Source organism: Eleutherodactylus coqui, chromosome 1 (genome assembly GCF_035609145.1).
Source record: "Eleutherodactylus coqui strain aEleCoq1 chromosome 1, aEleCoq1.hap1, whole genome shotgun sequence".
Classification (NCBI taxonomy): domain Eukaryota; kingdom Metazoa; phylum Chordata; class Amphibia; order Anura; family Eleutherodactylidae; genus Eleutherodactylus; species Eleutherodactylus coqui.
This window is the reverse complement of record NC_089837.1, coordinates 300,788,891-300,814,890: the sequence shown is the minus strand read 5'-3', so window position 1 is coordinate 300,814,890 and position 26,000 is coordinate 300,788,891. Positions and strand designations below refer to the sequence as shown.

Sequence of the window (26,000 nt, the reverse complement as noted above, 5' to 3'; positions counted from 1 at the left end):
AGATTAGTGCGCGCACATTTCCTAGTTGGAAATAGCATGGGCCCCATTAAAATCTAGATTGCCACTCACTGGCAAAAAAAATAAATAAGTAAATAAAAATGTCTCACTGCGGACCCTCTTAAGCAGTTTTTTAACAATACCATAATAAAGCATAAAAAGGTGTTACCAATGAAACATAACCTAAAAGAATAGAACTATACAAAATTTACCAGTGTGCAGCAAACGGACGACATAGATCTACATGAAAATTCTTCAGATCTTTAAACCTAATTGCTGCTTCGATATATACGAAGAGTATCCACAGCGAGACTGTAGGTAAACACACACCTCTTTCTGCAGAAGAGAGAATAGAGGTTATTAGTAAAAGGAACACAGCCAGCACAATCCTGAAAGTCTCAGCAGTTAAAGATAGGGCAGCCACAACTATTTTACTTTTACGATAGAATAGATTACACAAGTCTGCAAAAAAAGATTTTTAAGAGCCGTTTTGGTTATTCCACGTAATCTTTATATATTTCGGTACGCTGAATCTTAAAATGACCTCCGTTTTGTCATAGGACATCACGTTTCCTGACAATTCAGTTATCTAGGTTAAATAAGACAATACCTCAAAATAAATGAAAATAGACTTCTAAAATTAATTTTTATTTACAAATTTAACATGAAAATCCCTTTAACTGAAATGAGCTCACTAAAAAAAAAAAAAAAACACACTAAAAATCGTTTCTTCTTCCCTGTGAGGCTCCTCTTGGTACATTTATGCTTGTGAGTAGCATCTGGAATGTCTCTCTGAAGCATCCAACAGTAGTCTGCCATCATTGTAATGCTCTATTTTCCCTGGTATCTTCTTTCCATCTCTTTCATATCCTGGTAGAATTGTTCACCTTGTTCTTCACTCACAGCTCCCACGTTTTCAGGAAAGTAGCCACGGTGGGATTGGAGGAAATGCACCTTCAAACTCCTCAGGCAACCTGAAGCTTGAAGTGCTTTCAGAATTCGTCCGACGATCTTTTTGTAGTCAGGATCTTTCTTATTGCCCAAAAATTTCTCTACGACCTCTTTAAATGCAATCCACCTTTCTTTTTGAGAATCCGTCATGGTATTGACAAACCCGTGATCAGCTATAAGCCTCCTGAGGTCTGTCCCGACAAACACACCTTCCTTCAATTTTGCCTCCGAGGGGCCGGGAAACTTGGTGACCAAATATTTGAAGCATTCTCCATCTCTTGGAAGTGATTTCACAAATTGCTTCATCAATCCCAATTTTATATGGAGAGGTGATAGAAGAACTTAATGTGGAGGTACCAAAGTTTCTCGGAGGACATTTTTTTGACCGACTGAGCACCCTCTGCCAACGCTTCTTGGTCCAATGATTTTGTCGGTCTCGACTGTCCCATAGACACAGAAAACAAGGGTATTTGGTGTATCCAGCTTGTTGCCCGAGCAGCATGCACAAGACCTTCAAATCCCCACACACTTGCCAACCGTGATCTTCATATTTAAGTTTACGAAGAACCAATTCCAAGTTCTCGTAGGTTTCCTTCAAGTGTACGGAATGGCCTACAGGGATGGAAGCGTTATAAACGCCGTTGTGGAACAAAACTGCTTTCAGACTTCTATTTGAAGAATCTATGAGAAGACACCATTGCGTTGAATCATACTGGATTTTGAATTGACCCATCAAACCTTCGACATCGATGCTATAAACCAACTTGTCTTCCTGGGCAAAGTAAGGAACAAACTCCTTTTTACGATGTCTGAACCATGAAAAAGGCACTCCTGGCAATAATAAATTCCTGCTTTTGAGCCTTGAACCGAGTAACTCAGTGGCATCTTTGGGAAGATTCAAGTCTCTTACCAAATCATTCATCTCCTCCTAGGAAAAAAAATTTTGGTCTTGTATCATCTTCAAAGTCAGAACTTTATTCGTCATCTGGTTCAGGTAAGACTCCACCTTCATCGTAGCTAGGTATCTCTTCCATGGTAGCAGGAGGCTTGGGTACTGGCATATCTGTGCCATGGGGGATGGGACGAATTGCTGAGTGAAGATTGGGGTATGAAATGGAATGCTTCCATTTGGAATTATACCCTTTCACATCGCATGAACAAAAGAAAAATAGTCGTCACTATGATTCTTTTGCTCTTGCCATACCATAGGAATCCCATAACAAAGCTTTTTTCTTACCCTTTAACCAACACACCATTTGCACACGTTATGAGGCGCCCAAGCGTTATCTTGATCTCCAAGTTTTAGTACGAAGTATACTTCCTTCACAAAGTCTGTAATATTCAGCTGTTGCTTCAACACTGTATATTCACCACCAATGAAACAGAAACTGTCAGGCGAATTAATACACTTCCGCGGAGCCATAACGCTACCTTGGGGAAACATGATTTAAGAATGACGAGCTAACATGAAGAGATTGTGGGAGTTACTCCCTCTTTTTCCATTTGTCAGAGGCCACAGCAGCACAGAGCCAGCGTCACTGGCAGCGGGGGCAGATACCGAGCGGGGGAGCGAGCTGTCAGCGGCCACAGCAGCAAAGAGCCGGCGTCTGGGACAGAGCTGAGAGGTGGCAGTGGCACAGACATGTTTGCGGAGGGAGCTGTGAGGGAACAGATGGCCAGTGGAGATGCTCTGCAGCTTAGTAAGTCACAGCGCAAGGGCTTCGCCAGGGAAGATGGGAGGGCACAGCCTCACAGCAGGGGGATTCCCAGAGCGGCTGCAGTATCACACTGTCAGCGCAGGTGCGATTGCCACGGGGAAAAGGAAGAGGGATGTCTGCTCCGGGGAGAGTGATTGCTGCGGCGTGCTAGGACCTTGCTCATGGCAGCCAATCAGCTCCTGGGGGCGTCACCAGCCTGCAACTTGTCTCCACCCATACTTCCGGTGGCGTCAAGATACAGTAGTACCACAGGCAAGAGAAAAAATTAAATCAAGCCTGTGCATGTCAGAGGCTGTGCAGTCAGCTTGCAACATGTTGATGCTGGTTTCCATTAGCTCATTCTGGAAGTTCTTTTCTTTGAAAGTTATGTCTTTTTGGCCTTGTATATCTTAAATGCACTGATGTGAATTAAATTGTAATTTTGACTTTACGTTTAGGTTAAAACCCCAAGATAAAAAAAATAAAAAATACCAAAATACCAAAAATTGGGAAAAATTTGCTAAATTTGAAGAGAATTTTGCATTTTGTGGTAAATCCTGACGTCTTAGATTTTTTTCAAATTGTTTTTCGCTTTCAGCACACCAAAATACATGGAAATTAGATTAAAAATAAATCAAACAGCTTTTTAGTTGCAGATCTGATTTGTGTGTACACCATCTTAAAATTTTCTGAAATGACAGATGGCTTCTGTTTGGGAATCGGTGGATGACTGGCATTGTGCACCAAGGCACCCAGACCCCACTACTGCTGCTTAGAGGTGTCAAATCAGTGGAAACCTGTAAGCAGCACTGAAGAGCATGCGGGCTTTACAGCACCTTCTCATTTTTGATAGTGTACCATAATCACTGCATACTATGCTTACAACCCAGGTTTACAGAATCCAATAGAGAAAATGTGCTATAGAATCTTTCAAAGTAGACACATCAGATGTGGACCCGAGTGTCATACATTGAGAGAATGGGATAATTTTTTATATTTTTTAACATTTTCCAGAGTTAAAAAAGATTTCATCTGAAACAGCAAAGCGACTTGGAGCTGACAGCAGATGTGTGAATATGCTAACTTTAGAGCTGGGTAAAAGAACTTGACGTGACAAATGTCGTTCCCTGCAGACATTCAAATCCTAGAAGCACACCTGCACATATACAAATATGTTTGTCACTATATCCACTGGAAAATACAAAACAAAAAACTTTCCATAGCTGCATGCAAATTCTGCAAGTGAATCTGGGAAGTTTTAGAAGAAAAAAATCCTTTAGAATTAAACTATAAAAAGACATTAGAGGCAGTTATGTGCCCAACCCAAGGAAACAAAGCATTCCTTCATCCTTAATATAGTTAAGTATACAGAAGCTTAAGACCCCGTTCACACGGAACGTTGTTTTGTGCGGATTCCGCAACATATTCCTGAGAGGGTATGTCCGCTGGGCTCCAGTTTTGTACCTTGTTATCCCATTCAGTGGAGGTTCTGCTTTACATTCCATAATTGTAAGTTTCCAATACAAGACCTGCAGAACTGTCAGCGGGGTAGGCTGTGAATGGTCAAACTTCTGTATACTTCCTCTAGATTAACTTTCGGGGCGGGGCAATAGGCTGAACTAGATAGATGCATGCCTTTTTCGGTCTTACACACTAGGTTACCATGTTCTGCCTGTTGTAAAAGCCACAAGCCTCAAAATTCTTGCATGAACACATGGCAATTCCTTAAAGGGGTTGTCTCGCGGCAAGCATCAAAATTTCACATTACCCCATTCCCCCTGTCACCCCCCTGGCATAAAATAGCAAATTAAAGCGGTTTTTAAACCGCTTGCTACTCACCGATCCGACGAAATAAGGAGTTTAAAAAATCTTCTCCCTAAGATGGCCGCCGGTCCTTTCCCAGGGATGCACTGCGGTTTTCTCCCATGGTGCACCGCGGGTCTTCTCCCATGGTGCACCGTGGGCTCTGTGCGTTCCATTGCCGATTCCAGCCTCCTGATTGGCTGGAATCAGCACACGTGACGGGGCGGAGCTACGATGACGACGCGGTGACCAGCTCTCCGGCACGAGCGGCCCCATTCACCAGGCAGAAGACCGCACAGCGCAAGCGCGTCTAAAAAAGCAAGAAGCCAGCGAAATTAGACGGAGCCATGGCGACGTGGACGCTAGCAACGGAGCAGGTAAGTGAATAACTTCTGTATGGCTCATATTTAATGCACGATGTATATTACAAAGTGCATTAATATGGCCATACAGAAGTGTATAACCCCACTTGCTGCCGCGAGACAACCCCTTTAAGGCGTTCTTAAGGCCGCCTTCATATGAGCATTTGCTCACACCTTAGCACAGCTTCTTTTGCTCACTGAACAATGCTTTTTTGCATGCACATCATTTTACTGTACTTTGTGCCCGCAAAGTTCATTTGCAAGCGGTAAACAAAATGCACCAATTGAAATGGCTAATTCATTTGAGTTCCAGATATGTTTCTTTCAGCAGAATTATACATCTCCTTGCACACTGCATGCAAATTTGCACCCCCCCCCCTTCCCTCTGGAATTATATAGGAACCCTTGTTGCGCAAAGGTGCAGAAAAGTAAATAAGGCTACCTTTTTTTGCACAACCAAAATATGTCCATGTGAACCAACCCATTGAGACCAATGGGTTATATTCTCTGCATAGTGTGTGCGCAAGTACGTTTGTGTGAATCTGGCCTTACAGTGCATTCACACATTGTGGAAATGCTGTGGCTTAGTTGCAGAATTTGCGCAGCAGATCTGCAGGTTACAGTACAGTTAGGCCGCCTGCAGACGAGCAGGTCGGATCGGGCAGCAAAAATTCTCGCCACGGTACCTGACCCCAGTGCCTGCAGGGAGGAGCGTGTACTTACCCGGGCCCGGCGGCCCCGGCTCTTTCATGTGCCGACTGCCGGGCAGCCGGCGCACGCACAGACCGGAGCTGGCAGCCAGGTGAGTAACGTTTCTGTGCGGGGTTCATGTGAACAGAATTTATTCCCATTCACTTTAATAGTAAACGTTTCTGCTGCAGAGAAAAAAAAAACAAACGCCAGTTTCTGCAATGTGTGAAGCATCCTAAGGCCGAATGACCACAGACGGATAATCGCTGTGGAATTCGCGGCCAGACACCTGCCACAAATTCCGCAGCAATGTCCATCCTTAGACATACAATAGTATAGTAAAGAATTCTCCCCCGCCCACGAGCGGAAATGAACTGTGATTTTCCACTCACGGAGAATAATCGCAGCATGTTCTAACCTGTGCGGTAAGTCACACGGACGGCTTCCATTGCAGTCTATGTGGTAGATCTCGTACCGTACTATCGTGGTATTAGAGGACAGCCATCCATGTGAATAGCAGTCTTGTACATTTTTGGAGTGAAATATGTGCCTTGCCACAGCTTGTACCAGCAGAATGAACCAATTCCTGAAGGGTGCCGACTGTGGGACTTTGGACGATCGGTTGTTTGCCCAAGGTCCTGCAGTCGGAGGAGTGGTGCAGGTTGGCACAAACCCTTTAAAAATGGCTCAAGGACGGAATTTTTCTTTAAGTTCCTGGGTTGCAATGTATGTACATACAATATAATAAAAATAAAAAAAAACAGAAATATTACACATTCATGCCAGCATAAGGTACCACTCTTACCTGTGTGCCACACATATTGTACCCATACATAGGTACTAGCTGCAAAAAACAGCCATTGTACTGGTATAAATAGGAGACATATTATATCTGATGTGAATGCCACACACACAAAAAATACTGAGAAGGCCTGAAAAACAGAACGAGAAGAGAGGAGCAGTTAGATCCTGAAGAGAGAAGAGGAGAAAAAAAAAAAAAGAAGAACACACAACACTTTTGCAGTATAGGTTTAAAACTTTTAGTCATTATCACAACAGCAACAATGTTACACTGGTGTTGCAAAAAGCAATCAGTTTTTAAATTGGATACTAATGAACCCCACCAGACCGCTCTGAATTACAAAGTGGTTCATCAGGTTTCTAGCATTTACTGCACCTAAAATATTTAATTTGTTGACTGAGCTAGCATAGAAGAACTAAGAACCACCATATTCATACAATACCCTTCTATGTTAAGAGGTGTTGATAGCACACTGCCATAAAGAGAAATGAACGCAAGAACTCACTACATGGTCAAAAGGAAGTTACACCCCTTCTAAATATGGGGGTTCACCTTTAATCAGCAACACGCACTCTAACCATCACTGGGAAGTGGAAATTACTTACTACGTCATACAGATGTGTACCAAAGGGCTAAACATGGACATTATGTGTTTTAACAGCAACAGTTTGGCGCTAACCGTATCATCGGCCCGTTCGTCCTATGTACTGCTTTTCAGCTATGGAGTCAGATGCACGAGGGTAGTGAAACCGTGCCAATCACTTGTAGGAATCATCGCCGCCTCTACAATCTCCAGCGCTATGCTCAAAGCACTCTCCTGGTGTTGGAATATGTGCAACAGAAAGACTGGCCCTTTGGTAGTTTTAGGGGGAATCCGTCCGCTGGAACACGCAGTCCCAACTGCAGGCATGAGGTTATAGAGCCGGAGGAGCTGAGCGGACGGATATATAGTTTATGGGGAAAGATTCAGTATAACTTGTACTTTATTCATTTATATCTCTGCACATTCTGAGCTGAACAGTCCAATGGGCGGAGCTATCAGTGATTGACAGCTGTCTATATATGACTGCGCATGCAGGGAAACTGTCAATCACTGACCATATCCATTTGACCACTTGGCCAAGAATGTGCAAAGGTTTAAATATTCATTTGTGTTCCACTGGTTATGTGACACGCGAGTTTATGTTATAAACAAACTATAAGTTATGTTTCCTATGTATTTTTTACATTTAGCCATGCTTGACAAAGACCTCCCAAGGGGTGAAACGCTTTGCATTGTACTTTTGCTGTTACCCATCTAAATCCTTCAGAATAACGTCTGGAACTTAGCGGATTTACTACTCAAGCTTTAATACACTTCCAGGGGGCCTCATGGAGAGACCCCTCAAAGTTAGTAAGCGCATTTGCATATGTAATCTTTCACATTTTTTTTTTCCAGTTTTCACCCATCTACTGAGTATCAGATTGGGATGGACCGGACAGATAAATAAAAACATGCTTAACCCACGTGTATCTCACCTGTAGGCTCTTACTCTGTTATAAGGCTCTACACAGTCAGATACATGTTAGCTGAGCATACTTTAAATTTGGACTTTTTTTTTTTTTTTTTAAACACATGAAAAACAGAAGACTTTTGAAGCTAGTCTTCTTTCAAGTTGTTGCAATGTTTGAAGGGAAGGACCAGGTCACACCATGAAAGATAAACGTCGAGAGAATACATTTTAAAGAAATGTGTGCATGGATACATAGTCTTACTGACATGTGCCACAAAGTGGGAGCCATAAGAAAGTCATTGGGCTAAAGAAAGTTATGAGCCAGGCCATGTGACCCCCAACAAATGCCTGCCATAACTAATACAACATCGCTAACTGAATGGGCATTTCAGCAGCATACTCTATGCTGTTCAAACCAGCAAGTGGATTTGCAGTTTGGTACGTCCACAAGCTTTGCTACGCCCATCAGACGGATTATGTGTATATGTATTTTAAAGAGCTCATTCACTGGAAACAAAATCTTAAAAGGGTTTGTGCCAGGATTAAAAGGATCCCCAATCCATAGGGGATTACTTCCTGATAAGTGGGGATCTGACCCCTCATTAATTCCAACAGGGTTGTGAAGATCCCAACATGAAGGCGAGACAGTTGAGAGGCAGCTCCATTCAATGAGACTGCCAGAGATAGCTGAGCGGTTAAACTAATCTTTCAGACCTCCACCCACCATAAAGTTATGTACAACCCTATGGATGGGGAATAACTCAATCCTGGCACAACCTTTAAGTATCATCAGACATGCAAAAAAAGGAAAGAGATCTCAGTAGTGAGCTGGGATCAACAGCAAGAATGAAGGAGCTACAGAGTTCTGCTCTTTTTAGCAAACCTGGCTTTTCAGAATTTGCTGTGGAATGTGTACATGAGTAGTAGCATTATTTCTAGCCATTATATGACTTGTATATGGGTTTTCTCACCACTTTTCTCATTGGCAGGCTTCATCTGCAGTTTGGTTTCTGTACTTTGTGGAAAAACTGTTGTGTCTCCAATACACAGCACAGAGAAGAGGGAATTCTGCTCCCCTCTCTGTAGCACACTTTCAGAAACAGCATGGAGGACCTAATACAGTAGTACTGAGCAGTGGAGCTGAATCCAGGACACTTAAAAACAGCAGCAGCATCTGTCTCTGCAGGTCCCACTCTGTGCAACAGCTTTATTTTTCCCCTTCCATCTTTAAAAGACTTCAATAGGCAGCATGTAACCTGATCTCTCAGTGAGCTGATAATTCACCCACTCTCAAAATAAATTTTGTTGTAAACTCAAAGTGAAGTGAGCAAAACACTGCAGAATAAGTTGGCGCTATACAACTAAAGATGATGATGATTATTAATTACAAAATTTGTCTTTTAATTGCTAGAGAGGAGATGGCTTATCAGCTCACGGAGGAATCAGGTGAAGGAGGGAGACGAAGTGGTTAGTAAGTGGACAAAAGGTAGTTTTCTTTAAAAAGGCATATTACAATGCCTCTTCTATTCACTTGTACTATTAACTTATGCAGTTTGTTGAAATGACATTACCCATTTACGTTTAAAACTACACCTCCAGTTAAACCAACATATTACGGTACCCATCGATTTAAATGGAAACCCTGTACGTATAATGCAAAAGATAAATAAACTAGAGCATTGTGGCTTGTTTGGGTCCCGATCCTTACACAGGAACTGCAATATTTTCTGACACGTTAGGCCAGTTTCACATCTGCGCTGGAACCTCTGGCTGGAGATTCTATTGCAGACACCTAAGCGGGCAGACACCATTATAGTCAGTGGGGTCCACCCGGGGCTGTTTGTTTCCGTCCAGAAACAGAACCATAGGTATTCCTCTTTCCTGCTCCCCCAGCACAGATGTGAAGGTTCCATTAGAAGATGGTTAAGAGTTAGACATACCATTTAATAGGAACACTACATATAGAAAACAGAATATCAATGTCCTCCACTATTTTCCTCCTGTCATCATAGCTTACAATTAAAACTGAGAAATGCATTGCAGGAGATCAGCCATGTCCTCCTCACAATCCTGCATTTGGCTGTAAGAGAACTGCCTGCAGCAGAAGCCCCTTCACCTCCCTGGCTGTAGTAGGGAATAAAGGTATGCCAAGCCCTGCCTCCTTGATTAATCCCCACCCCATAAGCCATTCCACAGCTGAAAATGAGAGACCAGCAGGAGATTATCCCATGTTCGTTGCAGGTTTCCTACACGACTGTTTCGGGGAAATACAGAAAATCCTGCTGACTGACACAGTAAGGAGAAAGATATTGTTTAAGTTCATAATTCATTTCTAGCTATAGTCTTCCTTTAAAAACATCACAGCCTATCCACAAACTACTCAACTAATTAAGAGCTTTTAAATTAGACAGGAGAAAACGGTCAGTCGGCTTACTATACGTACCAAGCCTTGGTATCTGAACGAATCATATACACTTCTGATGAACAGCCAGAATGGCCACAGGTATTCAAACCTAAACTCCAGTACAAAGTCTGCCAGTAACACGAGGGCCCAGACAACGAGGAACTTCAGGTACAGGAAGGTGCTGCAAGACAAAAAGAACATCCATCATCAGAAACAGAAAACTAGAGCCCGGGCCAATGTGTACCAACTGGATTCATGGGCAACAGGCTCGGAATGTTTAGTACATAGAACAGAAGGTGCAAACAAGTACTGCTGTAAGGGGTGAAGACTGAGTTTGGCTTTATTAAGTAAGGGTCCCACTGCAGAGTGGGCTGCACAATTCACTCAAGCTCTGTACCCCTTCTGCTGTCTTCATTGTTTGTCGGCTTCTCTCGGCAACTGAGGGCAGATGCATAGAGATCTATAAACATCTCCTATATACGTCTATGCAACCGCTTCAGCTGCCAAGAGGCTGTGAAGGCAACCAGAGGGGAACAGCAAACTCCGGTGAGGGCTGCAGCCCTCTCGTTCCAGGAATCAGCAGAGAGAACTTAGCAGCAGGACTCACATTAACCAAAATACTTTATTATGCCCGAGAAAGAACCCCTGCGTTGGTTCGGAAGCTCGCTATTATTACATCATGTATTTTTCTTAGCCAATAAAAAGGTATCATATCTACAAGATTACTTGGTTTCTCTTACCCAGAACAATCACATCAAATACTTTGACATGACACTGACATGTGAAAAGTTTGTACAAAATGCAGTTGCTCATTAAGCAATGGAGAAATTTACTGAAGACTGGCAATGGTGCCCAGTGTTAGGCCTCCTGTCCACGGGCAAATTTTCACTAGGTTTCCCGCAGCGATAATCCGGCCTCGGGGAACGCAGTGGACACTTTCCATAGCCTATGGAAAGAGTAGCCCCGCTGTTCACGAGCGGAGAATCATAGCGATTCTCCGCTTGCTGGATTTAAATCACAGCATGCTGTGATTAGCCGTGATTCTCTGCAGTGAGCCTGTCAGCTAGGCTCTGCGCGGAGAACTGCTCTGCCGCAGGATATTGCTACGACCATGGAAAGGAGCCCTTAAGCAGCAGTAACACTGGAGAAAGATGTACCAAATCAAGAGCTAGACATCTTATGTTTGGTGCATCTTTGGCTACACATGTGCCAAATTCAAGTCTCTGCCAGCTAGGAGCCTTGCTCTACATTTTGCCCCAATTTCTGGTGTAAAGGATAGTAAATGTGTTAAGCAATTGGAGGCTCCAGACCTGCTGCTAAACCAAAGGAACTTTCCTCACCATTATGGAAAAGCAGAGAGAAGCAAATAGTTAAATTATTGCTCAATCATATGTGCCATATTTTAGACTCCCCAGCACCACAATTATGGTGCACAGAACTTGATAAATTCCCCCAATGTTCATTATTGCACAGGAACCCTAAAATACCAGATGTGTGAATTAACAGTTAATGCAGGTCTGAAAATAGTTTATCGCAAACATGTTTTGGGATCATCTCAGCATGACAGACTTAAAAACCGCACATAAGTCACCGATTTGTCCATAGTTCAGCCAGATATAGCCCTCGCCATCCATGTGGAATCCCCACAGAAGCGAAGAGTTTTCATGTGAACACAGCCTGGTATCACTTCGGGGATGCAGGGATCCTCTGGCATGGCTGTCACAGAGGATTGCAGGGTTCTCCCATTATTTTACGGGGTTCCTGCACAATTGCGTTTTTCTAGCGCTTTTTTTCACGCTACTTTACTGTTTTTTGTTTTTTTTAAAACACACGCAAAAGTCAAGTCACTCAAAAAAAAAAAAAAGCAAAAATTGCATGAAAAAAAGTGTGTGAGAAAACCACAAGTGTGCAGGAGCCCTAAATAGGAGACCTCGCATTGCAGGCACTTTGCGCCATGGTGTGATGCTGCCGCTGGCCCCATTAAAAATGCTGAGTGGTGCGAGAGCACACAAGCACAAGATAGGACGGCGTAATCCAAATTTTGCACGATTTTTTTGCCCATGTGAAGCAGACCTTAGAAAAGTGTGCCTGCCAAAAACATGATCTGTCAGGTTAGAGAATGCCACTGTGGTTGGCTGAAAAATACATCCATATGAAGTAATTGGCCACTTTCCAAAAGCCAAGTGTGCTTGTTAATTTGGTGGGATTGCTGGCACATTGTTGTACCCGGGGTGACCTGCGTCTGCCCATGCCTCACAGACCATTATAGGATTATAAACCTGTCTTCTCAGTCTCACATCCCCTCTATTAGTGCCACACAGCCCAGTGACTGAGGCGTGCCACGGGTAATAAAGCACCCCATTTTGAATGGGACGTGAGGAGGAAATGAGAAGAGCAAGCGATACATCATGATCAGCCACAGATTTTGTGTATGTCACCTTCTCCTACATCCCGGAACAGAAGGAGATTTTTCCAGCTTGTCTCATTAGAAAGGCAAATACAAGAGGGAAACGTTCATAATTATTAAAAGGATTCAAAAAGAAAAATCTGGATGTCCACAACCTTAGCAGAGAACATTTGGGTCATCTAGGGTACTTCTGTGGGACTTGAATTGGGTTAGAAAGAAAAGGCGCAGTAGGGGGTAGATTTCTATGTGAATCACTGTAGGTAGCGCATCAATAGTGATCTGTAGGATCTCTGCATAGGGCCTATACATTTTGAATGCATACTCAGTCTATGTCCCGTCTCTGGCAGTTCCCACATTACAAGCTTACTGTTTGCCGCACATGTCCTTAATCCCTTAAGGACCAGGCTGTTTTGTACCTTAAGGACCAGACACTTTTTAGGGATTTTACCCATGTGGTGGTTTTACTGACATTTTGTTTTCCTTTAGCTATCAAAGTTATTTCTGCTGTGTTTTCTTTGTGACATATAGGGCTATTTTTTAAAATATCTTTTTCACTGACCTTTTCCCGTTTTTTAGTTTTATTGGGGGTAAAAAGCTAAAAAAAAGGGTTTAACATTTCTAGTTATTTTTTTTCAATTCGTATATTTACACTAAAATAAAGTATGGGAATGGATTCCTCATTTTGTTTCGGACATTTTGATATATAATATGTATGGTTTGGGATTACAGGCCGCATACAGCGATGTTTTAGGTTGGTGTCTGTTTTGGATAATTTTCTTTATGTATACATAGTTTTATTCTGTAATTTTGTTTTACTGATTTATGCAATTATGTTTTTTATTATCTATGTCCCCCATGACGTCATGTAAGACCTCTGGGGGAGGTTCACATTTTTTCTTTTTTTGACACTTCCCTACTGTAGCTCGGGCATCCATAGGAGCCCCAGTTACAGGGGAAAACATCCCCTGTAGTGACATTAGTCACTGACAGAGCAGGCCGCCAGGGTCTAATATAACCCTCCAGCTCTGCTGTAGCAGGGAACCTGGGCGGTCACATGACCCCCTAGCTCCCGTAGTGACAGTTACAATTTACTTTCATTTTCCAGTACACAGTGCTCAATGTTTGTAACGTGGAACTTATTTTCCTTTCCTGCTCAAAGTAAAAAACTGTGCAGTTTAAATATGTTCAATCCTGCAGGCTAGTACTTTTATGTCAATACCAAATTTATATAGGGACACACACTATTTTTTGTTTATTGCTGCATTCAAAACAGATTTTGTCAACAGTAGTACGTGGCTTTTTTTGCAGGATGAGTTGTACTTTTTAGGTACCATCTGTTCATCCATGCGATGCTTTGATCACCTATTCTTTTTTGTAAGGCAAGATAGGCAAAACTAGCTATTTGCGAAATCTGTTTTTTCATGACGTGCACTATGCGGGTTAAGTAATGTACTAACTTTTTCTGGTTAATTACCAATGCAGAAATACCACGTTTTTTTAATTTTTTTTACATAGTAAGTAAAGGGGGAAAGGTGGGTTTGGGCACATTTTTGATTTTTATTTGTTTTTTTACTATTTTTATCTTGAATATCAGTATCTAGTTCTTCTAATACACTACTATACTTCAGTATAGTAGTGCATTAGAAAGCTTATGAAGCTCAGCCAGAGGCTGAACTTCATGGGGCACAGTAGCTGGCGTACCCAGAGGCTACATTCAAGCCTTCGAGTGCCATAGCAACCCATCGGGATGTGATCACAGGGGTCCGATAGATGAGAGAGGGAGCCCCCCTCCCTCTGTCAGCCTTTTAAATGCCGCATTCACACTCGCCACACTGAGCAAGGCTCGCAAGTTTCTTCAGTCCCCACTGTTAGGCCTTATGTCCACGAACGGATCGGATTCCACATGCGGGAGCCTGCAGCTTCTGCATACCCATCCAGGTTTTCTATCTTCTCAAATGCGGATGTGTTCAGAAGTGCCTGCACAGTGGTGTTTTTTTTAACTCCTGCTTTTCTGCAGAATCTGTGGCCTGTCTGCAATTCAATTATGGACAGCTTCTATTGATTTCAATGGAAGCCATCCGTGCAGGAACCGCACTGAAATGGGGCATGCTGCTTTTTTTTTTTCTGAACCAAAAGGTCCGCAACTCAAATCTGCATGCTTTACTTCATTTGCAGATCTTTCTGGCAGATTCTGCAAATCAAAGCCGCCCGTGGACATTGGGCCTTAGAGCAAGTGCCAGGCCATCATGCAACAGCCGAGCAACAGTTCTCCCTGGCACGAGAGACCTGTACCAGGCTTCTCACGCAGCCGCTGTCAAAAGACAGCTCTCTGAAGCTCATTAACGACTGCCGTCAAAAGATGTATGAGCGGTTGTTCAGGGGTTAAGGCAATCAGAACCAGTACAAGACACACGGCTGTAAACACTGCAGAACATCTGAAGTCAGTGTAAAAATAAGAAAAGCAAGGCAAAGTAATCTACATCTGAAATGTAGTTCAGTTAATCCAAAAGGGATACAAACTTGCTGACAGTATATGAAACACTTCCACACGTCTCCTTGAAGAAGCCGCATCTCCTCGCCAAATGGAAACAGCCAGAGGTAAAGCGGCTGCCAAGAGCCGTACTCACGGGGGTCAGGAGAAAGGCTTTTGAACACAGCAGTCCAGATGCTAAGGCAGGAAACACACTGTGGCTCAGCTAATCTCCTGCAACACAAGGCAAATGTACCAAGTCTAGAAAGGAACCAGGCATCTCCGCTCCTTTATCTCCATACTGGCCCCGCACCTGCCAACTATTACAAGGCCGGACACTTCTATGGTTAAAGGAGATGTCCCGCGCCGAAACAGGTTTTTTTTTTTTTCAACCCCCCCCCCCCCCCCGTTCGGCGCGAGACAACCCCGATGCAGGGAAGTAAAGGAAGCTTACCGGAGCGCTTACCTTAATCCCCACGCTCCGGTGACTTCTATACTTACCTGTGAAGATGGCCGCCGGGATCCTCTGTCTTCGTGGACCGCAGCTCTTCTGTGCGGTCCACTGCCGATTCCAGCCTCCTGATTGGCTGGAATCGGCACGTGACGGGGCGGAGCTACACGGAGCCGCTCTCTGGCACGAGCGGCTCCATAGAAGACTGCTGAAGACCCGGACTGCGCAAGCGCGGCTAATTTGGCCATCGGAGGCCAAAAATTAGTCGGCACCATGGAGACGAGGACGCTAGCAACGGAGCAGGTAAGTAAAAAATTTTATAACTTCTGTATGGCTCATAATTAATGCACAATGTACATTACAAAGTGCATTATTATGGCCATACAGAAGTGTATAGACCCACTTGCTGCCTCGGGACAACCCCTTTAATATAGTCAAATCAGGTACTTGATGTTTCTGAAAGTTGAAGCTTAGCCTATGCAATAACACATCTACACTAGGAAACTTACTAATATAGTTAGGGCTCATATCCACAATCGTGTGGACAACGGCTGCGTGATACGCGATGAATGTAGTCAATGATAGTCACAGTGTATTGATGCACACAAGAAATAGACTACAGCATGCTCCATTTCCCTGCGTACCACATGCGTTTTCATACGCATGCCCGCTCTGAAACAGGAACAGGGAAAAAAAAAAAAAAAAAAAATAGATTTGAGCAACTTCCAAAGAGGCCTGGTCATCTGTGCCAACCTTGCAGGGTTTCCTCAAGCAAAAGTATCAAGAGTATAATAGGGAATGGTGGGATTGAGGAGAACCGTACAGTGAATGGGGAGCCTCTTAACGTAAACTTGTCAACAAAAAGCAGCCACAGATCAAGAATTGTTCTGATGAACAGATGAAACAGTCGCAAACTACAACTAAATACAAATGGTGCTCCATTCAGCCATCCAAAATGCACAACCTGTCATTCCTTAGCATGGATGGGTGGTATTATTGTATCTTGTCACCACCAGAAGAACACTCTTTAAATTTAGTAATGCCCCTAGCTTCTGATTGGCTCGGGGCGTGTTTAATCCCCCCCAAGTGCCGTTGAGCAGCGCACCCAGGTGTCAGCAGCATACAGCCGGAATGGAGCAGAGAGCCGGCACACCGCCTGCTAAAAAGTGGCCGCACAGAGCAGTGAGGGAGCAGGCACTGCCTCACTGCAGGTAGATTCCTCCAGCACCGCGACGATCGGACAGGGCAGATGGAAGGACGACGCCTGCTTAGTGGACAGCGATAGGCTATTGTACCTTGACGCCGCTGGAAGCTAGGGGTTTGACAGGGAGAATGCCCCTCTCACACCCCTAGGTCCCAATAGGGTCAAGGCGGGAAGGTCCTAGCTGCACAGTATGCATTGATTAGTGCCTGGGCTGCAGCCTTAGTCTGAGTTAGTTGTCTTCGTAGGCATACATTACTACATGTGAATGTTGCCATGTTTGGCAGTATTAACATCTAATAATGTAAGGCTACGATAAAAATTAACCCTCAGGCTAAGGCTGCAGCCCAGGCACTAATCAATACACACGCCACAGTGATCTGGCTGTCAAACCTGTGGCGCCTCGGTGCTCCCTGACACCCGCTCCCTGTTGTTGCCATAGCCCACACATGTGCTTCATAGCCGGGACGGCTGCCCGCCATCTCTGCGCTGTGTGCCGGCATCCAGCTGTTACCTCTGTGCTAGCCGGCACCTCAGGGCTTCATAGTGTCAGATTCCCCGCTCTCCGGTCCCAATTGTGCCCGCAGGCTGCGCATGTGCTTCACCACCAGTACAGACACCCGACGTGTCTGTACTGCGTCCCGTCATCCTTCCTGTCACATCCGTACTGGCCACAGGGCTCAATTATGTCAGCTTCCCCCGCTCCACTGCTGGAAATCCTTTAGTGGCCTTCCAAGGCCTACAGGGCAAGCAGCTGTGCAGCCAATCACGTTCAGGGGGCATCACCCCCCTGTCAATCTTGACTCCACCAGCAGTGCCTGGTGGCATCAACATACAATACTACCCAGTGATAGCTCCAGGGTGTGTATTGATTTTTGGTTGCCCAAGAGGGTTAGGGTTAGTTTTCCCGTTAGGCTTAGATTATTAGCTCTAAATGCTTCCATGTTCATGATGTAACATGGAAACATTTACAGCAAATAATGTAAGACTAACAGGAAACTAACTAGGACCTTACTGAATGTAGCCAATCGGGAGCTAGGGGATGTGACAGGGGCGTTCCTGCATCCAAGCCCTGTCATACCCTTGGCTTCCGGTGGCGTCAAGATGCAATAATACCTGGATGGGCTATAGCAGCAGACTACCAGCTCCGTCTTATGGCTTTTTCACTCAAGCAACATCGAGCGAGTTGTGCGCAATGCGAGTGAGAAAGCAGAATTATGATGCCAATGATCTCCACCTGGAGGAGGCTGTCACCAGATTCCTGAGAAGGCAGATGAACAAAAACCTCAAGTGACTGCAAAAGATCTGTAGCAAAGTCCGGTGGCAGCAGGCACCTGGGTTTGTATTTGCACAATTAGGGCTCATTTAAACAGACCGCTCTGCACACAGCGTTGTACGCATGCATCCAGGTAAATGAGCTCTACGGCCGGCTGCACACGGCAGCGGATCATCTGTGCGGATGACCATTGCGGATTCTGCAGTTGAAATTAGGTATTTTGAAGCCGGCCTTGGGGTTATACTTAACTTCTTGCCTGACCCAAGAACAGAAGGAATAGAAATAAGTCAGAGAAGTTTGGCAATTCTTTTCTGTGCAACAATGACCCAGAATTGGGACTCTTATACGACTGCTCCAGAGGCCCTATCTGGAAGAGGAAGAATGTCACATACACTGAGAAGAGCCCCCTGCCTACAGTGAAGCATGGCGGTGGCCCGGTGATGCTCTGGGGCAGCTTTGCTTCCTGTAACACTGGAAACCTGCAGTATGTGGAGGGCAACATGGATTTAATCCAGTATCAGGAAAATCTAGGAGGAAACATGTCTTCTCAGAGGAAGCTGAAGCTTGGAGTAGTGAATCTTCCAGCAGGACAAGGATCCCAAGCCTACCTCCAAGTCCACCAAGGCTTGGTTTCAGAAGTAGTCCTGGAAGATTGTGGAGTGACTATCAGAGTCACCTGACTTGAACCCCACAGAATCTTTGGTGAGATCTGAAGATGATTACAGCACGCCAACCCAAGATTATTAATTAACTGGGGGCCACTGTTCATAAGGAGTGGGCCGAGATCTCACAAGCCCTGTCAAAGGCTGCAATCTGGCTATGCATCATAACAATAAAAGGGTGTGCTACCGTATAATATACTAAAGACACTTGTCATTAAATGGTTGAATAATTCTGAGACTGCAGTAGTCATTAAAATTGGCATTTTGTGTTGACTCTGGAGAAACCACTTGTTAGATCATCATTTTTGCAAACAGCTGAAACTTTGTAAATTTGGCTAATTTGCAATGGGAATTGAAGTTTGTTTTCCTCTACAGTTGCAATCAGTTTAGCATCAATAGCATGCAAGAATTTAAAAGGGGATGAAAACCTCCAGTGAAACTTTCTCAGGTTGTTAAAAAAAACACCCTTGGATCTGCCGAAGGAGTGACAAGTACAAAACAAACACTTTAATTTGTACACCTTATTAACCTTTCTCTACCCTCACTTTTCAAAGTAGGCATGGTAGATGTCAGTCACCATGGGGCTTACTTTGACTGGAGTTTCATACACTGGTTTTGGTCAGCTACCTGCTGATGTAAGCCTCTTAATACATTGGTCCCATCTGGAAAAACCTACAAGCTGGCGTAGGTTTTAGCTCTAGTTTAGGGCAGTTTCTAGTGTAAACCATAAAGGCATCTAATGCGCCATGTGTGGTCACGACCCCCAACACTAGCCCCCATCCACTTAAAGAAAAAAATTAGAAGTGGCAGGGCCTATGTGTAAACCTTTAAAAGGTTGCATTTTTGGCACTTGCACCAAAACTGACACTTTTGTATGCCAGAAATCTGGCATACAAAACATATTAAATGTGCCCAAGAAGATTGCTAGATGCCATGTACAAATTTGGGTTGTTGCCATTTTTTGCATGGACCATATGTTTTAGTGCATTTTTGGAGCACTGACTTTATATCTAATCCGACTAAATCTCCTCTAGCTATTTTTGCACATTGACCGATCATTTATAAGACTGTATACAAGTTTAAAGGAGGATTACACGCACGAGGTAGCAGATTGCTGCGAGGGTACCAAAGCAAACTAACCTCGGGTCTGCTTCATTCACCAGCTTAGATTTTATTGCCATTATCTGCCATATTTATCACCCGCAGTTACTGAGTTCGTTAGTCTTAAGTTACGCCATTTTTAAGTCTCTAATTTGTTCATTTAATAAAAATTCTATAACTAGCAAATGCCAATGGTCAATAGACAACTCCTCAGGGCAATTACCTAAGCAATTCTTCAAATATGAATTACCTACACAACCAGGTGGCTTGGTGAGCAGTTTACTGACTTTTGCACACTACACAGGTACTACAGTTCAACAGGATGAGGATGAGCCCTAGTTGCAGAATTTTGCAATTTCTAAGGTGATGTATTGTATATATATATATATATATATATATATATATATATATACATATATATATACATATATATATATATACACATATATATATATACACATACACTACCGTTCAAAAGTTTGGGGTCACATTGAAATGTCCTTATTTTTTGAAGGAAAAGCACTGTACTTTTCAATGAAGATAACTTTAAACTAGTCCTAACTTTAAACAAATGCACTCTATACATTGCTAATGTGGTAAATGACTATTCTAGCTGCAAATGTCTGGTTTTTTGTGCAAAATCTACAAAGGTGAATAGAGGCCCATTTACAGCAACTATCACTCCAGTGTTCTAATGGTACAATGTGTTTGCACATTGGCTCAGAAGGCTAATTGATGATTAGAAAACCCTTGTGCAATCATGTTCACACATCTGAAAACAGTCTAGCTCGTTACAGAAGCTACAAAACTGACCTTCCTGTGAGCAGATTGAGTTTCTGGAGCATCACATTTGTGGGGTCAATTAAACGCTCAAAATGGCCAGAAAAAGAGAACTTTCATCTGAAACTCGACAGTCTATTCTTGTTCTTAGAAATGAAGGCTATTCCATGCGAGAAATTGCTAAGAAATTGAAGATTTCCTACAACGGTGTGTACTACTCCCTTCAGAGGACAGCACAAACAGGCTCTAACCAGAGTAGAAAAAGAAGTGGGAGGCCGCGTTGCACAACTAAGCAAGAAGATAAGCACATTAGAGTCTCTAGTTTGAGAAACAGACGCCTCACAGGTACCCAACTGGCATCTTCATTAAATAGTACCCGCAAAACACCAGTGTCAACATCTACAGTGAAGAGGTGGCTGCGGGATTTTGGGCTTCAGGGCAGAGTGGCAAAGAAAAAGCCATATCTGAGACTGGCCAATAAAAGAAAAAGATTAAGATGGGCAAAAGAACACAGACATTGGACAGAGGAAGACTGGAAAAAAGTGTTGTGGACGGATGAATCCAAGTTTGAGGTGTTTGGATCACAAAGAAGAACGTTTGTGAGACGCAGAACAAATGAAAAGATGCTGGAAGAATGCCTGACGCCATCTGTTAAGCATGGTGGAGGTAATGTGATGGTCTGGGGTTGCTTTGGTGCTGGTAAGGTGGGAGATTTGTACAGGGTAAAAGGGATTCTGAATAAGGAAGGCTATCACTCCATTTTGCAACGCCATGCCATACCCAGTGGACAGCGCTTGATTGGAACCAATTTCATCCTACAACAGGATAATGACCCTAAACACACCTCCAAATTGTGCAAGAACTATTTACAGCAGAAGCAGGCAGCTGGTATTCTATCGGTAATGGAGTGGCCAGCGCAGTCACCAGATCTGAACCCCATTGAGCTGTTGTGGGAGCAGCTTGACCGTATGGTACGCCAGAAGTGCCCATCCAACCAATCCAACTTGTGGGAGATGCTTCTAGAAGCGTGGGGTGCAATTTCACAAGCTTACCTCAACAAATTAACAGCTAGAATGTCAAAGGTGTGCAATGCTGTAATTGCTGCAAAAGGAGGATTCTTTGACGAAAGCAAAGTTTGATATAAAAACAATGTTATTTCAAATACAAATCATTATTTCTAACCTTGTCAATGTCTTGACTCTATTTTCTATTCATTTCACAACGCATGGTGGTGAATAAGTGTGACTTTTCATGGAAAACACAAAATTGTTTGGGTGACCCCAAACTTTTGAACGGTAGTGTGTATATATATATATATATATATATATATATATATATATATATATATATAAATAAATAAAACAATACATCACCTTAGAATGCTGTCTGGGGATCCACTGCATCCTCTCCGCAGCACTGTTTTTCATCTCTTCTGGCCAGGGATTGAAAAATCTCCGCCTCCTGGATGCGCTGGCTGTGATTGGCTGACGCTTAGCCAATCAGAGCTAGTGCTTGATGAAGTACTGAATGGAGTCAGCCAATCAGAGGCAGCATTTCCACCAAAGACTGGGATTTTTTAATGCTTAGCCAGAAGAGATGAAGGAGAATAGTGCAAGGGACAACAGCGCTTCTAAGGTGATGTATACTTCTTCCCCCTGCAGCTATGGCTTAGTTTAAGGCTTTGACAGTATGATTTCCTATGGTCAAAATTGCATTGCATGAAAATCTTGTTTTCATGCAATGCGACCCAAAGGAAGGCTCTATAGGGAAACTTAGGCTACAAAACCTCACAAGTCACATGCATATCGCAGGATCTGCAAGATTTTGTGTGTCGGGATGTTGCAAGCTACAAAACATCGTACATGCAAATTAACCCATAGGAAGGAATGGGCTTCACATACATGTCATTTGTGGCATTGTAGCAATGAGGGCCAAATCCGGTGTGGATCCACAGTGTACAGAAAGGCAAATGCATGGCGGTGGAAAACCTCAATACAGGTTCTACCATTCAAGCAAGATCTTCCCTTAAGGCTATGCCTAGATAAAAATATAAAAGTCACACTTGTGGGTCCCATTTACAAGAGGTTTCTCACAGTCACCGTTCACTTCCACTTTTAGTGTGCCCATACATGCTATAACTGCATGCAGGTTACTGCTAGTTGCTGGACTACACCTGACTTGTCACCCGTCATGCTGCCCCCACAATCAGCGTGCAGTTACAGGGGTTCACTGCAGCAGGCACAGTTGGCTACAATCTCGCGGATTTCAGAAGCCGTGCTGTACTCCACGATCAGCATGTGCTAAGGAACACAAGTTACACCAATGCAAGGCCAGTATCAATTGGTGGCCCTCCGCACAGTACAAAGTGTTGGCCAGTCATGTGCTGATATATTGTAACCTACATTAAAAGGGTCGTCCCGCGAAAGCAAGTGGGGTTAAGCACTTCTGTATGGCCATATTAATGCACTTTGTAATGTACATCGTGCATTAAATATGAGCCATACAGAAGTTATTCACTTACCTTCCCTGCGCTGGCGTCCCCGTCTCCATGGCTCCGTCTAACTTCAGCGTCTAAATCGCCCGATTAGACGCACTTGCGCAAAAGGGTCTTCTGCCTTCGGCTCGGTCCGGCAGCAGCGGCGTTCTGGCTCCGTCCCCTTCTACGCGTCATCACGTAGCTCCGCCCCCTCGCGTGTGCCCATTCCAGCCTCCTGATTGGCTGGAATCGGCACACGTGGCGGGGCGGAGCTATGCAATGACGCGTAGAAGGGGACGGAGCCAGAACGCCGCTGCTGCCGGACCGAGCCGAAGGCAGAAGACCCTTTTGCGCAAGCGCGTCTAATCGGGCGATTAGACGCTGAAGTTAGACGGAGCCATGGAGACGGGGACGCCAGTGCAGGGAAGGTAAGTGAATAACTTCTGTATGGCTCATATTTAATGCACGATGTACATTACAAAGTGCATTAATATGGCCATACAGAAGTGCTTAACCCCACTTGCTTTCGCGAGACAACGGGCGGTGGCAGACACATGTATGCACAATTGTGCTGTGAAGTATCAGCGCACAGTACTGTACTTTTTGCGGACACAGGGTTTGTTCCTAGGAGGGCGACACGCCCTCGCCACAATTTAAAAGGTTATTTAGCCTAATGAGGTCCACATGTGTTCTTGTGCAAATATGCTGCGCAATTCTGTGATACCTCCCATAGTCTCCTATAGGAGCCTTAGGGTGCACAAAAATAGACCCATTAGAATCAATGGTTTCTATTTTCTGCGTATGGCGCACAAATATGTCCACCTGACGGAGCCCCAAATTATACCACAGTAGAATGACACTTCTTGCCAAAATGCTGCATTTCGTCAGTGTTGTAGCAGTCCGGGTAAAGACCATGACATGACCGCTATATCTGAATGTTCCAAGTTCGCACGCTGCGTGGCTCTACTTTATCTTCAGTGGACGGTTTCTACATCACTTTGTATTTCTAGAATGGTCAGGCCGAGCCGTCATGTTGAGGGTTCACCATCTGCTCAGGTTGACAGACATTTAGTAATAGCACACATCTATAGGCACAGTACGAATGTGGTCACACTATACTGTGTGCAGGACAAAGGGCTAGCCGCATCACTCACAGGTATCCCTCCACCACGCTTGAACAGCTTCTCAGCCTGTAGCAACCAATCACAGTACAGCTTTCATCGTACCTCAGCAGAAGAAATAAAAGCTGCGCTGGAATTGGTTGCTATGGGCAACAATTTTTTTTTTCTTTTTTAAAGACACCCTTCATAAGAGTGCGGTGCTGGGTCACTTACCTGCACCCATGCTGTATTTGTTCTTGTGTCCGTTTACCATGTAACATAGTGTCCTATTGTTTATGACAAGCACTACATGGAAAATGTAATCCTCCACACCATTGTCTGGTGCTGTATACACTGGCCTAGTTCTTTACCCCAACAGTACAGCAGGTAGCGGTCACGCATCATGTGCAGTTTTCAGCTGCACAGCTTGTAGTCATGAAACAATGCATTTCACATATACAAACCACACAGGAGGGGGGAGAAAAAAAAAAGCAACACAAAACCACGGTAATTTGCAGCAAAACTCCTGTAGTTTTGCTGTATGGTGTGGCACACAACCTGTGTGCACGAGTTCGCTATAGACATGACATGTAGACCCGCCAGGTACGACCAGAAACATTTCATTCACATAGTGCTGTAGAGGAGGTAGAACTGTTCTAGAATATCTGCTTGATTAGGGTCAGGCTACAGCCAGTCTGCAATGACATTTCAGTATGACCGGTCACCAGTTAGTCTTTGGCCAGCTTCTGTCTTGTCAATTAGGGGGTGGTCACGTCAGGAAAACTCACCCTTGTGCTCCATTGGGGCATACGGACGGCACAAAATACCCTTCACGAGCAAACAAGCAGAATCTCACCGCCTGCACACGAGCAGATCGGAGTCTGTATGCAGGAACCCGCAGCAGAATCCAACCCTGACCGTAGCCGGGGTCCGCGCGTACCTGCCACTGTTCTTTATCTGTATTGCGGATGGTCGCGGCAAGCTGCCGGCAGACATGCTCAGTACAGATTTTTTTTCTTTTTAAATGTTTTTTACTGCGCCATCGCTAGACGGGTAGCCACGACCTAGTCAGTGTCAATTTTGGCTGGGCTGCTGGTCAAATGGAAGCTGTCCATGCAGACACTAAAAAAGAACAGGCTATTTTTCCTCTACTCGTCAAAAAAAAAACAAAAAAAAAACAAAAACCATAGAGCCCATTGTTTGCCAAGGTCAAAGATATACCTGTCGCCCATATGCAATTACATCACATATAGGCCCTGGGTTTCTGCGTCATCGACAAGCAACAGCATGGGAAATTTAAACAGACCAAAAAAAAAAAGTGTACTGCGCATGGCCGCCTGTGCGAGTCCGTGGTCATACGCAGGGTCACAGCTGTAGTCTGCTGAAGGCCTCTGTGGCAGATTCTGCTTATGGCCATGTGAGCCGAGCTTCATTTTACACACCGAATTAAACTTCCCTTCACCCCAACATACTATGTAAGTAAACTTAGGATAGGCTCACACAAGCGCAATTTAATCACGCATTATGTGCACATATTATGCGATGAATGGAGTAAATGCAAGTAAATTGATTTTCTACAGTTCTGTACTCCAAACATCTACTTTATAGCAACATCTTACAACGGGTGCGGAGGCGGTCATTAGAATACACAGTGTTGGGTCATTAAACCTAAAATGCTCAGCTTCTAGAAGGGAGAGGCCAATACTATCCATCCATACATATGAACGTAAAGGTTTCTGAAGACTACAATATTCTCCCACAGACTAATATAAACTGTACTGAAAAGGAAGCAAGTTAAATGACCGATAAAGCTACAATAACAATTTGTTTCAAAAGTAAATAAGCTGGATACTTTGTTTTCCCATTTCTTAATACAA

General features: G+C 44.0%; 1 protein-coding gene across 1 annotated transcript in view; it reads right to left on the bottom strand.

Moving 5' to 3' along the window:
* The window catches only part of MACO1 (macoilin 1), a 61,704-nt gene that overhangs the window by 20,872 nt on the left and 14,832 nt on the right, over positions 1–26,000 (bottom strand). Inside the window, exons 2-4 of the mRNA XM_066574710.1 lie at positions 10,239–10,380; positions 6,306–6,432; positions 210–333 (exon numbers count right to left, since the gene is read on the bottom strand). Coding sequence (XP_066430807.1) covers positions 210–333; positions 6,306–6,432; positions 10,239–10,380 — 393 coding nt within the window. The remainder of the gene's footprint in view (positions 1–209; positions 334–6,305; positions 6,433–10,238; positions 10,381–26,000) is intronic.